This window comes from Delphinapterus leucas, chromosome 15, assembly GCF_059928025.1.
Source record: "Delphinapterus leucas isolate spDelLeu-1000000601 "Yukka" chromosome 15, BTC_Dleu_Yukka2, whole genome shotgun sequence".
Lineage (NCBI taxonomy): Eukaryota > Metazoa > Chordata > Mammalia > Artiodactyla > Monodontidae > Delphinapterus > Delphinapterus leucas.
Window position 1 is genome coordinate 28,884,727 of NC_143143.1, and position 13,513 is coordinate 28,898,239.

At 56.6% G+C, this 13,513-nt stretch overlaps 1 protein-coding gene across 1 annotated transcript in view; it reads left to right on the forward strand.

The window, feature by feature from the left end:
* The window catches only part of APOLTP (apolipoprotein lipid transfer particle homolog), a 154,050-nt gene that overhangs the window by 128,416 nt on the left and 12,121 nt on the right, over positions 1-13,513 (forward strand). Inside the window, exons 57-66 of the mRNA XM_089895399.1 lie at positions 603-764; positions 2,130-2,294; positions 5,166-5,334; positions 5,753-5,937; positions 6,166-6,258; positions 6,410-6,614; positions 7,895-8,079; positions 8,161-8,258; positions 10,494-10,678; positions 13,294-13,499. Of these exons, the coding sequence (XP_089751525.1) occupies positions 603-764; positions 2,130-2,294; positions 5,166-5,334; positions 5,753-5,937; positions 6,166-6,258; positions 6,410-6,614; positions 7,895-8,079; positions 8,161-8,258; positions 10,494-10,678; positions 13,294-13,499 (1,653 nt within the window). The remainder of the gene's footprint in view (positions 1-602; positions 765-2,129; positions 2,295-5,165; positions 5,335-5,752; positions 5,938-6,165; positions 6,259-6,409; positions 6,615-7,894; positions 8,080-8,160; positions 8,259-10,493; positions 10,679-13,293; positions 13,500-13,513) is intronic.

A 13,513-nucleotide genomic window follows, 5' to 3' on the forward strand; every position in this document is an offset into this window, starting at 1 on the left:
CCCCACCTGCTTCAGGAAGTGCCTGGCTCTGGGGCCCTAGGGTCCTGGGTGTAAGTGCTAGTTGTGCTGTGGATCCCGGGCAACTCATTTCTCCACTGTGAACCTTGGTTTTCTCATCTGTGAAATGGGTGCAGTAATCCTTCCCTGACTGGAGTGTAGTGAGAGCTCTGGGAGGTAAGGAACGCAAGGCGCCCAGCATGAGGCAAGCACTTGGGGAGCAGACGGGGAAGGAGCTTGTGACGCCAGTGGGCTTCTGGGGAGGGGTGGGGGGAGGTCGGGAGGTCAGGTTTCCAGAGGTGTCAGGGTCAAGGTCTCTCCAGCAGCATCGCCTGCCTGGGGCTCCTGATGGGCTATGGAGAGACAGGGACAGCTAGCCCTGGAAGTCCCCTTGCCCCTTCTGGGTCTCCTTAGGCCCAGCCCCCCTCAGTCTCCCAACAGAAGTCCTGCTCAGAGTGTAAACGGATGCTGTGGGGCTGACCAGGGCTCTGATGGTGGGATTTCTGGCATCTCCCTCCTCTTGTGAGGGTCTCCTGACTGCCGCTGGCCATGGGCACTCTCTCTTCTGGGACGAACCCCCATCCCACGGTGCCTTCTCCTTCCAGAGGCACCAGCCATCCCGCCCAGACAAGATCCGTGCAGAGGCCACACTGGAGCGCGTCCTCACGGCCTCCTGCACCACGCAAAGTTTCCAGGGAGTCATGGAGACTGACTATGCCCACTGGCTGCGCCATTCCCTGCATCTGGGGCTCTGCCACCTGCCCAGGGTGAGTCTGTCCCAGAGAAAGGCCCAGGGACCCTGGTGGTGAGGAGAGAGGAGGGTGCCCGCCCAGGTCAGGGGTGTGAGTGAGGGAGCTGGGTGCCATCATCACAGCTCTGCACATGCCACTGGGCGACCCTGGGCAGGGCTCTCTCCTCTCTGAACATCCAGTGTTTCATCTGAAGGATGGAAGATGCAGTTGGTTCCAGCATGTAGGGTGATTGTGAAATTTAAGATGTGACACTAGGAGAGTGCTCAACGCATAAACAAAAGCTGCTGCTTTCGTCATTATTGTTAGGGGGAGGTGTTGGGACCCCTATCCCCCCAACATTCCCCTGAGTTTGTTAGCTGGTTGATTGGTCTTTCCTGCATTCTTTCCACCCTTCCTTCCACCCACCCACCCACCCATCTTCTCAACCATCCAAACATCCATCCATCCATCTACCCACCCTCCCATCCTCCCTCCCATCCCTCCATCCATTCATCCCTCCATCCTCCCATTCCCCACATCCCAGGGGTCAAACATTTTCTGTAAAGAGCCAGATGGTAAATATTTTAAGTCTTGCAGACCATATGGTCTCTGTTGCAACTCTGGCATTGTGTCATGAAAGCCACCATAGATGACATGTAAATGAATGGGTATGGCCATTCCCAATGAAAATCTATCTACAAGGACAGGCAGTGAGCCAGATTTGGCCCATGAGCCATAGTTCGCCAACCCCCAATCTGTTCATCCATTCAGAAAGCATTTGTAGGTCTTACCTCTGCCAGGCTCTGTTCTAGGTGCAGGGGCAAGGATGGTGAAAGGGACAGACGAGGTGCCTGCCCTCCTGAAGCTCACAGTCCAGTGGGTAGAAGAAGAAAAAACAGACAAGATGCATGATATGCAGTCAGGTGTGGTGAATGCTGTGAAGGAATGAAGCAGGGAGAGTGGACAGGGGATTGCAGGGGGCCTTGCTGACAAATGCAAACTGCAGCGGGAACAGCCAGTGCAAAGGCCCTGTGGTAGGAGCATGCTTAGAGTGTTTGAGGAACACAGGGTGGCCCTTATAGAGAGAGCGAGAGGGCGAGGTTAGGAAGATAACGCAAACCCATAGGACCTGCCAAGGAGACCGGCTTCTCCTCTAAGCGCAATGGGAAGGCAGAGGCTTTGAGCCTGGTGGACAGTGTCTGATTTGCATTTTTTTAAAACTTAGCCTGGCTGCCAAGTGGAGGAGGGGCTGTGGGCTGGGGCAGGAATGGAGGCTGGGAGACCTGATAGGCTATTGTGACAGTCCTGGCATGAGGGATAGTAGCCTGGACCAGGGCATAGGGAGAGGAAGCTGTGCTCCTGCACCTCCCTGACCACTGACACCCCACCCTTTCGTTCCAGGCCCTCTCGGTCTCCGGGGAGCACACCTTGGGCAGCGGTGGGCTTCTGCTACACTCCAAATGCCAGCTGGGCCTCGCCCCAGACCCAGACCACAGCCTGCATCTCAGCCTGACCCTCCGCAACCACAGCAGGCCCCGGATGCCTGACTTCTCCGGGGAGCTAGAGGTAAGGTGGCTGGGTCGGGGCTGCCCACCCCATAGGCAGGATACTCTGATGTCCCTCTGTCCCTCTCTGCCCAGTGGACCACCACTGCCTGGGTGGCCCTGCCATCTAGTGGCCAGTATTAGAACTGCAGACTGGCACCCTAGTGGGGACCTGAGCTTAACTGTAGGTGGGACGCCCTGTGGCTGGCCCCCCCACCCTGAGCAGCTCCTCTGTTGCCCCAACATCAGCCCTTCCTATAACCGAGAGGCAGTGGCTGGACTCCCAGGGTTTGAATCCCAGCCCAACCTCTTCCTGGCTAGCAACGTACTTCGCCTCTCTGTGCCTCAGTTCCTTCGCTGTAAAGTGGCGGATAACCATTGCACCTACCCTACTTCCCATGGCATTAATGTTGCAGGGATTAAGTATGTTAATATGTATAGATTGCGTAGAATAGTGCCTGATACAAAGCAGCCACTAAGTAAGTATTAGCTGCTATTATTATTAGCTATTATTGGCCGAATCTTCTCCTACCCCTTCCACCTCCCAGCAGCCCAGGGAGGTAGAAGGGGGCAGAGCTGGGTTCAATACCTGCTCTGCTCCCACCTAGCCAAGGGCTATTGGGAAGGGACCTCTTTGAGCCCCATTTCCTCATCTGTAAGTGGGGATCAGGTATATTTCACAGGGTGGTCAGTGGGGTTCTGGGCACACCTCCCCTCCACCCACCCAGCACGGGCATACAGGAGGTGCTCCATAAGTGCTGTCATCCACCCATCTCTGTGTCTCCCTGGCTGGGTGACCTTGACCTTGTGACTTTCTCTCTTCAAGCCTCAGTCTTCTCTGTCAAATGGGAACAAATCCCATGTCCTTTGCAGAATTGTTGGGAGGAAAAGAAACAGAGTTTGCACAGCACGTGCACACAGTAGGTGCTCATGAGATGGGATTTTCCTTCCAGCATCTAGCGCTGGATGAGGCATTTCTGTGTCTGGAGCTCACTCAGCTCCTGTTTCCGAGCCCAGGAGCAGTGGCAGTTTCAAAAGAGTTTTCCTTTCTGAGTTTCGCCAAGGCTGGCTCTCGTTTCCCCGTTTGCCAGCCAGGCCCCCAGCCACTCCCGCACCTGTAATCCGGGTGCCCCAAGGCTCACTTCCCCAGAATCGGAGGACTGGGAGTGAGCCCCGTGGGGCCCAGCCCGCGGTGGGCGGCCAGGGAGTGGCTGGTCCTCCTGCTTCCATCCCGAGCATGTGCGCAGCTGGTTCTAACCGCTTCTCCCTTGCCCACCCCCTCTCTGCTTGCCCCATTTTGGGGTCCGTGGTGTGGAGAGAGGCCTTTCACAGCCTTGTTTGGTCTCTACACCAACCCGGTGGAGAAGAGGGACAGATTCGGGAGGTCAGGCACTCACCCCGGCTGCTGGGGCGCTCGCCACTCAGTGACAGTGACTAGGACGGACACCTCAGCTGTGGTCTGCAGGACACCCCCCCTCAGGCTCACCTCATGCACTGTGAAATCCCCTAAGGATTCCTGGGCTCCACCCCTCCCACCCACTTAGGAAGCTGCATGTTCATTGAGCACCCTGAATTGGATTCCTAGGGCTGCTGTAACAAATTAGCCCCAACTCAGTGGTTTAGCACGACAGAAATTTCTTCTTTCACAGTTCTGGAGGTTAGAAATCTAAAATCAAGGTGTCAGCAGGGTTATGCTCCCTCCAGAAGCTCCAGGAAAGAAGGCTTCCTTACTTCTTCCAGCTTCTGGGGGCTGCCAGCAATCCAGGCGTTCCTTGGCTGTGGCGGCATTATTCCAATCTCTGTCTCTGTCTTCACATGGCCTTCTTATAAGGACACCAGTTATTGGGTTTAGGGCTCACCCTAATCAAGTATGACGTCATCGTAATTTTATTTCATCTACAAAGAACCTATTTCCAAATAACATCACATTTACAGGTACCAAGGGTTAGAACTTCAACAGATCTTTTTGAGGAATATAAGCCCATAACACACCACACACACACACACACACACACACACACACACACACACACACACACACACACACACACACACACACACACACACACACATTCCTGATAAATTTTGAGAACCACCATTCTATATCTGATCTTATAGATTTTGAAACTGAGGCCCAGAGAGGGTAACACACTTACTCAAGGCTGCACAGCTTGTTAGCCGCAATATCTGGACTAGAATACAGAGCAGCTGAATTCAGGCCAGAGGTGGCTCCCCTCCCCTACAACGGCTTCTTAATCAGCCCATTGGCCTCCCCCCTGCAAGGTCTCCCTAGGGTTCCTTCTCTTAAGGCCTCTGAGGCTTTTCCTGCCTTTGCCCCACCCCATTCGAAACCCTCCTGTCTTGTGTCCCCTTCCCTCAAGGCTGGTGGCTGCAAGGGCTGGGATGAACTGCTCAGTGCCGGCCTTTATGCCAGGTGCTACCCACGATGTCTCCTTGAACTTGTGGAGACATTTGCAGTGGTTCTCAGGCAAACATGGAAAACCTGGCCTGTAGGTGGAGACACCTGGGCACTAGGAACATAAAAATGCCAGTGCCCAGCCCCTCCCCCAATCAGTTAAGTCAGAATCTCTGGGGTGAGGCCTCGGCAGCAGGAATTTTTAAGCTACTTGGATGCTGTGCGCCGCGCTTGGTTAGGTCCCTGGATGTGGATTTTAATAAGCGTTTTCTGCAGTTGGTAGGATTCTGAGCCCCGTGGCAGGGGTGGAAGGTGGGGGGACCCAGTGCCCCTGAAGATGTGGAGGCGGGTGGGCATTGCCTTTTCCCTGCAGGTTCAACCTCACCCTCCTCAGCCACCTCTCCCTGGGCCTGGGGCCAACAGGGGCCAGAGGCCAGAGGCCAGGCTGCACTCAGGCCTCTGCCCTTCGCCTCCCAGCTCCGCGGCCCCAAGGCTCAGCAGTTTGGCCTGCTGGGTCGGGTCTCCACCTCAGCTGCTCGAAGCTTGGTCCAGCTGGAGGGAAACGTGGACGACGGGGACGAGAAAGTGAGGCTGTTGGTGTCCCGGGCCCCGAACTGCTTCCAGGCCTCGGTGGCCCACAAGGAAGGTGAGTGGAGGTACTGGTGTGGCTCAGCGGCCTGGCCAAGGCCCCAGCTTGGCCCAAGAGTGGACAGAGATTGGGGTGCTGAGAGCTTGAAGTCAGAGGAAACCCTGGTAGGACTTGGTGGCACCCCCAGCTTGGAGGTGATGATGAACTTCCTGTGGTCACCTGTGGTGCCAGGAGAGGCTGGGTAAGTCTGGACCAGAGGTGGGTGTGGGCTGGGGGATGGGGAAGAAACCAGGTTTCAGGGGTTTGGAGGTTGATTTAGGCAGCTCAGTTCAAGGCCCTCAAATCCTTGGGCCTTTGAGACTCTGACTGTGGGCAGTGGGGAGCTACAGAAGGCTGTGGAGAGAGGGAGGAGTGGGCAGCTGGGAGGCAGATGGACGAGTCCTGGGTACAACGGTGGGTCCCTTCCTGGCCCCAGGGAGCCAAGAGGAGAGTGTGGTGCTGCGGGCATGTGCCCACAGGCGGACTGCGGAGGTGGAGGCCCTGCTCCAGGACAGCGGGCAGCCCATCCAGCCCCTGGGACGCCTGACCCTGCAGGCTGCCAACCAGAGCCTCCGCTTGGCTGCATACGGCTGCCAGGGGACCCTGCTGGGCCACGTGGAGGTGAGAGGGCCAAGGGCTGGGGGGAGGGTTGTTATTCCTACCCACCCACCCCCACCCTGCCCGGGCAGAGGCCACAGGACCAGGATCCCTAAGTCCAGGAGTACCAAGGAAACCAGAGGCAGACAGCCCATAGTGTGGCCAACACATCCTTGGGCGTTGCTGCTGGCACCGAGAGCATTCTGTCCACTTCATTCCCATGAGGCCCAGCCTGTCCCTCTGTGTCCGCAGTCCAGGGTGGCTGCTCTTGGGTCCCAGGTGCAAGCCCGGCTGGAGGAGAAGATCCATGGCTTGGACGCCTACGTGAGAAGGTTCCAGCGCCTGGTGGGTAGAGTGCACTGCGATGTCGGGGGCACCCTTGGAGAACGGGAGGGAGCGTGAGGCTGTGGGGGGTCACCCCTGTGGCTTGTCCCGGGCCTCCCTCATGGATATGAGGGTCTTCTGGAGCTTTCTGTGCCCCCGTTCCCCTGCCCAGGTGCAGCCGGCGGGCGCCCTGGATGGTGCGGCAGGCTCCCTTCTGCAGCTGTGCCAGGCGGGGCTGGGGGCCGTGCGGGAGAGTGGCCGCGTGGTGGCCGCGCTGTGGGACCAGAGCCGGGCCAGGCAGGGGCTGACACACCGCGTGCCGCTCTACCTGGAGAGGCTGCAGGCAGGGCTGGAGCAGCTGCGGGATGAGCTGGAACGTGAGTGCAGGAGACAGGGCGTGACCCTGCACCCAGATCCACACCTGATCCCAGGGCCCCCGACCCCAGGTCCCTCACACTCGGCCTGCGGTACTGGTTCAACCAGAAAGGCCACCTGATTTCTGGCAGGCCTGCAGCCCAACTTCCTTTAGACCCTCTGCCTTATTTCTCATGGATCTAGAGCCTTCAGACTTTTGGAACAGTGTCCATTCTTGTCAGTCTCCAAGCTCATATCCCTCATGCCTGCTGCCTTATCTCTTCTGGGACTGCTGCCCAAGTTTCTTCAGTCCCCGCCTGATTTCTTTTGGGTATATAGCTTTACTTCTATTAGGCCCACTGTCATAGATTCTAGGGCCTATTTCTGGTTCTGTGATAAGCACCAGTGAGACCGTGCGGGTCGTGAAGGCTGCTGTCCCGAGCGCCCTCCTGGTGGTGCTGGGACCCCCCCCAGCCTCTCCCAGGAGCACCAGGGCTGACAGCTGGCCCAGCAGGGAGCCCCAGGACCCTGCCCAGCACCAGGGCGGCCATCCCTCTGACTGGCCAGTGCTCGGGCCAGACAGGCTATTAAATGTACTCTCACCCCTGCTTGTGTCCCTTTGTCAGAATCCCAGGGCCACCCCCAGCCTCGTGATTCACTAGGACTCACAGCTCTCAGGACATAGTTGCACCCACGGCTATGATTTGCTACAAGGACAGGATACAGAGCCAGGTGGCGGAGGGACAGGTGCAGGGGAGGTTCTAGGGAGACCAAGCACGAGCTTCCAGACTCCTCTCCCAGTGGGGGCACACAGGACTCCCTCCACTCCCCCAGCTTTGAATTGTGACAACACGTGTCAAATGCTGTCTGCCAGGGGAGCTCGTTAGAGACCCTGCGTCCAGGCTTCTCACTGGGGGCTGGTCACGTAGGAGCCTCTGCCTGGCACAGACCAACATTCCAGACTCGCAGAAGGGGGTGTTCAGCGTAAACCACATTGTTCGTGCAATCCAGGCAGAGCGAGGCCCTCTTATCAGGTCTGGGAATGGTGGGAATCCACCAGAATCCAGCCAGGGCTGACCCTGTGAACAGGCCTTGCAGTTGGACAGTCTCAGGCCTGCCGGGCTAACTCTTTTCCAGTCTCTAGTGCCACCACCTCATTCCAGGTCACAGGCCCTATTTCTTTCCTGGAGGCCCGGGTCGCCGGGGGGCTGGTTTTCCTGTGTGGGCCTGGGATGCAGGTAGCAGCATCTCACCTGCCACCAGGACCGGGAGGCCTCACGGTGGGTGGTGGCTGCCTTTGCAGAGCCCCTGGCCACGCTGAAGGACGCCTACTTGGAGGTGACAGTGCAGCCCCTGGACAAGGTGTGGCAGGAGCGGGCCAAGGAGGCCGTGCAGCGGCTGCAGGCCTGGGTGTCCGGGACGCCGGGGACCTGGGGGTCCGGGCCCATCGCGGCGGCGCTGGAGGCCACGAGGGGTGCCCTGGAGCTGGTGAGGTGGGGCGAGGGGGAGGGAGGCGGCCCTGCGGGCAGGGATGGCCCTGACGGCTCTCACTGCCCCCACCTGCTCCAGGCCACCCACCAGATGCTGTCTTGGGCTGAAGCTGTGTTCTCACAGGCACTGAGGCGGCTCTGCAAACCCTTGCTGGACCTGTACAGCTTCTCAGCCAGGTAACTTGTCCCCTCTGGGGTCCTGCCCCACGCCAGGCACACCCTCCGTCTCATCTGCTCCCCTGACAGCCCTTCCATAGAGACATTTTTAGCCCCATTTTACAGATAAGGAAACTGAGGCTTATTCTTCATTCCGTGGATATTTTATGAGCACTCTTTGAGCAGGCGCTGTTTTAGGTTTGCAGACGCAGCGGCGAGTGGGATAGATCCTGGCCCTCACGAGGGCCATGGCTGAGCAGGGAGACGGTCACTGAACACAATGACCAGGTTATCTACCCTCAGGGGCGGCAGGCCGTCCTATAAAGGGCCTGAGAGTGATGTGTTCAGGATTTGTAGCCCGATGGTCTCTCACGTAGCCTTCGTTTTTTGTTTTTGTTAAGAATCCTTTAAACAGTAAAAGCCATCCTTAGCTTGCAGGCCATTCCAAAGCAGGACACAGGTTGGATTCGGCCACGGACCACAGTCTACCGACCTCTGAGCTAGTATGTTAGGTACCAAGTGCTACAGAAAAAAAAAAAGGCAGGACATGTGGGTTGATGGGGGCATTTTATTTTTATTTTTTAAATCTTTTTGTTTATTTTGGCTGGGGGGCACGCGGGATCTTAGTTCCCCAACTAGGAATCCAACCCGTGCCCCCTGCAGTGGAAGCGCAGAGTCTTAACCACTGGACCGCCAGAGAAGTCCCCGATGGGGGCATTATAAAGAGTGAGGCTGTGGTTGGCTTCAGTGAGAAGGTAGCATTTGAGCAAGGGCTTGAAGGGTGAGGGAGTGAGCCGGGTGCACATCATGGGAAGAGCGTTCCAGGCGGAGGGCACAGCTGGTGCAAAGGCCCAGGGGTGGGAGTGCACTTCCTGCTTGAGGAATCTGAAGGAAGCCAGGGGGCTGGAGTGGAGAGTGGAGGAGTCGGGGCGGGGTGGGGGGTAACGGGTTCTGGGCAGCCTGAGGCCTTTGTCTCTTACTCTGAAATGGGAACACACAGGAGATTTTGAGCCGAGGAAGGACATGATCTACCTTTCATCTAAAAAGATTCCTCTGGCCCCAGTGTTGAGAATAAAGACTGGGGGCAGGGAGGGGGATAGAAGCAGGGAGCCCAGTTTAGAATGGTCCAGGCGAGATGGGAGAGTAGCTGCGCCAAGCAGTGGCAGCCGCAGAGGGGGTGCGAGGCAGTCAGGTTCCGGGTGTTGAAAGGACAAGCCTGTAGGATTGGTTGACAGATTGGATGTAGGTGGTGAAAGAGAAGAGCCAGGGATGACTCCCAGGGTCTCGGCTTTGATGACTGGAAGGATGGAGGGTCCATCTACGGAGTAATGGGGATGACTGGTGTGCAGGGAGCAGCTTGGAGCTCTGTTGGTTTCCTGTGGCTACCATAGCAAATTACCACAAGTTCAGTGGCTTAAGCGACACAGATGTATTCTCGTGTAGTTCTGGAGGTCAGAAATTCAAAATGAATGTCAGGTTCCTCCGAGAGGCTCAGGGGATAGCCCTTCCCTTCCCAGCCCCTGCAGGCTGCCTGCTTGCCTCGGCTCGTGGCCCCCACCTCCATCTTCAAAGCCAACAGGGCAGCATCTTCTCCCCTCTGACTGTTGTCCTTATATCTTCTCTCTGACCCTCCTGCCTCTCTTATAAGGTCCATTGTGATTCCATTGGCCACCTGGAAATCTGTCTCAAAATCTTTAGTGTAGTCACACCTGCAAAGTCCCTTTGGCCTCCTAAGATAACACAGTCATAGGTTCCAGGAACTTGGGCATCTTTGGGGCTGTTGCTCAGCCTGCTGTGGTGGGAGTGGGTGGTCTGGAGCTCTTTCTGACCTGCTGAGTTTGAGACGCCATCAGGACACCCCACTGAGGCAGCTTTCTGAGGCCTGGGCCGTAGAGCAATTTGGAGGTTTTGGAGGAGTCACTGGCCCTGAAGGAGCAGCAGAGCCAGCCTCAGGGACAGGCCTGAGGAGCCCCTTCCCCACACAGGCCGGAGGCCCCGCCAAGGCACATACGTTCAGGCCCCTGGCAGGAGATCAGATGCCTGCGTCCTTAAAATAGGACAGTCATTTCTACCCCTAGCCTCCACCTCATTGTGCCACCTCCCCAAACAAAGCCTGTGCCCTCCCTAAGAGGCTGATGTTCCGTGGAGGTCAGCTTGCGCCGGACCCTTACATGGCCATCCTGCGGCTGTGGAAAGTGAGGCTCCGACAGGCACGACTTGTGCTGGGGTCTCCCAGCTCCTCTGTGCTCCCTCCAGGGACTACTCAGTGGTGGTGACACTGCCGATGCTGCCTGCAGGGGACGAGCCCCTGGACGTGGCCCGGGTGACCAGCCACCTGGTGGAGGAGAAGCTGCTGCGGCCACTCCGAGAGCTGTATGGGACCAGCGTGCTGGCCGAGTACCACCGGCTCAAACGCCGTCTGCTGGGGGCCCCCTCTGGATGTGAGTCCTACACCGCCCTCCTCCCCGGGACCCCTCTACCATTTGGAACGTGGTAGCAGGACCTGGCAGGGCCACATAGACATCCCCCAGTAGTACGGGGAAGCCTTAGCATTGTAGTGCTGGGCCCATCTGATCCCAGGCTGATTCCAGAGGTTACTGGACTTCCCAACGTCAAACAGGATGAGGGTTGGGCTGCAGATCCAGGCTTTTGTCCAGAAAGTAAAAGCCTGAGCCTGGAACCCAGCGTGGAGGCGTGGCGAGGGACTGAGGGCCAGGGCCAGCTCCCTCCAGGCCGACTCTGCAGGAGAAGCACCAGGCAGACCTCCAGCTGCAGCCGGAAGGCCACTAATTGAGTCCAGACTGTCCGTCAGGCAAGGCCTGGAGCCACAGGCAGTGCTGGGACCAGACGCAGCTCTGGGGGCCCTGGGGGCTTGGAGCCCCTGGAGTTTGCATCCGCTGCCCTGAGTGCGATCTGGTGAGTCTCCTCACCTCTCTGTCACCTGGAGGGGGCAACGTGGCTCACTGGTGTGGTAACGAGTGTGTGCCTTTGGTGCCCGGCAGGGTCTCAAGTCAGTGGGAAAGCTTGGCAAGGACTGGTATGTAGCATCGGGTCTTGTGATCTCACAGGTGGGAACGCGGAGGCTTGGGCAGGTGGGAGCCCCCCCCCCGAGTCTGGGGTACTTGTCCGCTAGGCAGCGTGGCGACTGGAAACAGCCTGGTCTTTGGGTTCCATGTGTGCGACCTGGGACCGGCCTGTGACCTTCAGCTCTGACACCTGACAAGGGGCTCCTAGTACCCTCCTCGTGAGGCCATCATGGGCTGGCACGGGCCAGCAGCTGCCGGGTACCTGGCCTGGGCGTGTGTTCAACGGGTGGGGCTTCTCTTACCCGACCCCCACGCAAGCCTCTGCTCCGCAGCAGTGCTGGCTCAGGGGGTCCGAACTGCCCTCTCTCGGGCCACCTCCTGCCCACCGTGAAGAGGGCTGGGCCTGGCCCACGTGGCACCTCCCTCCTGTTGGATGGAGCCTTTGGCCGTACTTTTTTTTTTTTTTAATGAAGACATTTGACTTTTGTGGGGGCATTCTGTTGTTTCTTTTTGACAAAAATATTATTTGGCTTCATTGGGTCTTAGTTGTGGCATGCAGGATCTTTCGTTGCAGCGCACAGGCTTCTCTCTAGTTGTGGCACATGGGCTCCAGAGCACACGGGCTCAGTAGTTGTGGCACACGGGCTGTCTAGTTGTGGTGCGAGGGCTCAGTAGTTGCAGGGCATGGGCTTAGTTGCCCCATGGCATGTACGATCTTAGTTCCCTGGCCAGGGATCAAACGCGCATCCCCTGCATTGGAAGTGCAGAGTCTTAACCACTGAACTGCCAGGGAAGTCCCTGTGTCATATTTTAGATTCCACATACAGGTGATATCATGATAATCTCTAGTTGCATCCATGTTGCTGCACCTGGCATCATTTCATTCTTTTTTATGGCTGAGTAGTATCCCATTGTATATATGTACCACATCTTTATCCATTCATCAATTTAGGTTGTTTCCATGTCTTAGCTATTGCGAATAATGCTGCTGTGAACATAGCGGTGCGTGTATCTTTTTGATTTAGAGTTTTGTCTGGATATATGCCCAGGAGTGGGATTGCTGGGTCATATGGTAGTTCTGTTATTAGTTTTTTAAGGAAGCTCCATACTGTTCTCTGTAGTGGTTGTACCAATTTACATTCCCACCAGCCGTGTAGGAGGGTTCCCTTTTCTCCACATCCTCTCCAGCATTTGTTATTTGTAGACTTTTTAATAATGGCCATTCTGACCAGTGTGAAGTGGTACCTCATTGTAGTTTTGATTTGCATTTCTCTAATAATTAGCGATGTTGAGCATCTTTTCATGTGCCTATTGGCTATTTGTATGTCTTCTTTGGAGAAATGTTTATTTATGTCTTCTGCCCATTTTTCGATTGGGTTGTTTGTTTTTTTAATATTGAGCTGTATGAATTGTTTGCATATTTTGGAAATTAAGCCCTAGTTGGTCTCACCGTTTGCAAATATTTTCTCCCATTCTGTAGCTTGTCTTTTCGTTTGTGATTTCCTTTGTTGTGCAAAAGCTTGTAAGCTTGGTTAGGTCCCATTTGTTTATTTTTGGTTTTATTTCTGTTGCCTTGGGAGACTGCAGGTTGCCCATTTAAAGTGTCTGATTCAGTGGCTAGTGTGCCATCCATCAACACGGTCAATTACAGAACCTTCATCACCCCAAAAAGACACCCTGCATCCCTTAGCTCTGTGTCCCCATCCCTCAGCTATACCCCCAGTCTACTTTCTGTCTCTGTGGATTTGCCTGTTCTGGACACCGCGTATGAATGGAGTCACGTAACACGTGCCCTTTTATAACGGGCTTTTCACTCAGCGTAAAGTTTCTGAGGTTCGTCAGTGTTGGAGCGTGCATCACACCTCATTCACCTTAGGGGACCCCTAGAGCTCAAGTCATCTTGAAGCCAGAGGTTCTTGGGGACAGACCCCACTCCCCACGTGGGCTGCCCATGAGGACATGGGCCAGGGAGCAGGCTCTGGACAGGCTGGGCTGCCCCACTCCCCCTGCGTCCGGCCTCTTCCCTGCAGACCACGCTGTGGTGGCCGGCACCAGGCATGTGGTGACCTTCGACGGCCAGGTGTGGGGCATCAGTGCCCACTGCAGCAGCCTGCTGCTGGCCCAGGACTTCGCTCACGACACATTCTCGCTGACGCTAAACCGGGCGGGCTCGGGGCTCACGTCCCTGACCGTGGAGTTGAACCACACCACCCTCGTCCTCTACCCCGGCCTGAAGGTGAGCCTGCAAGA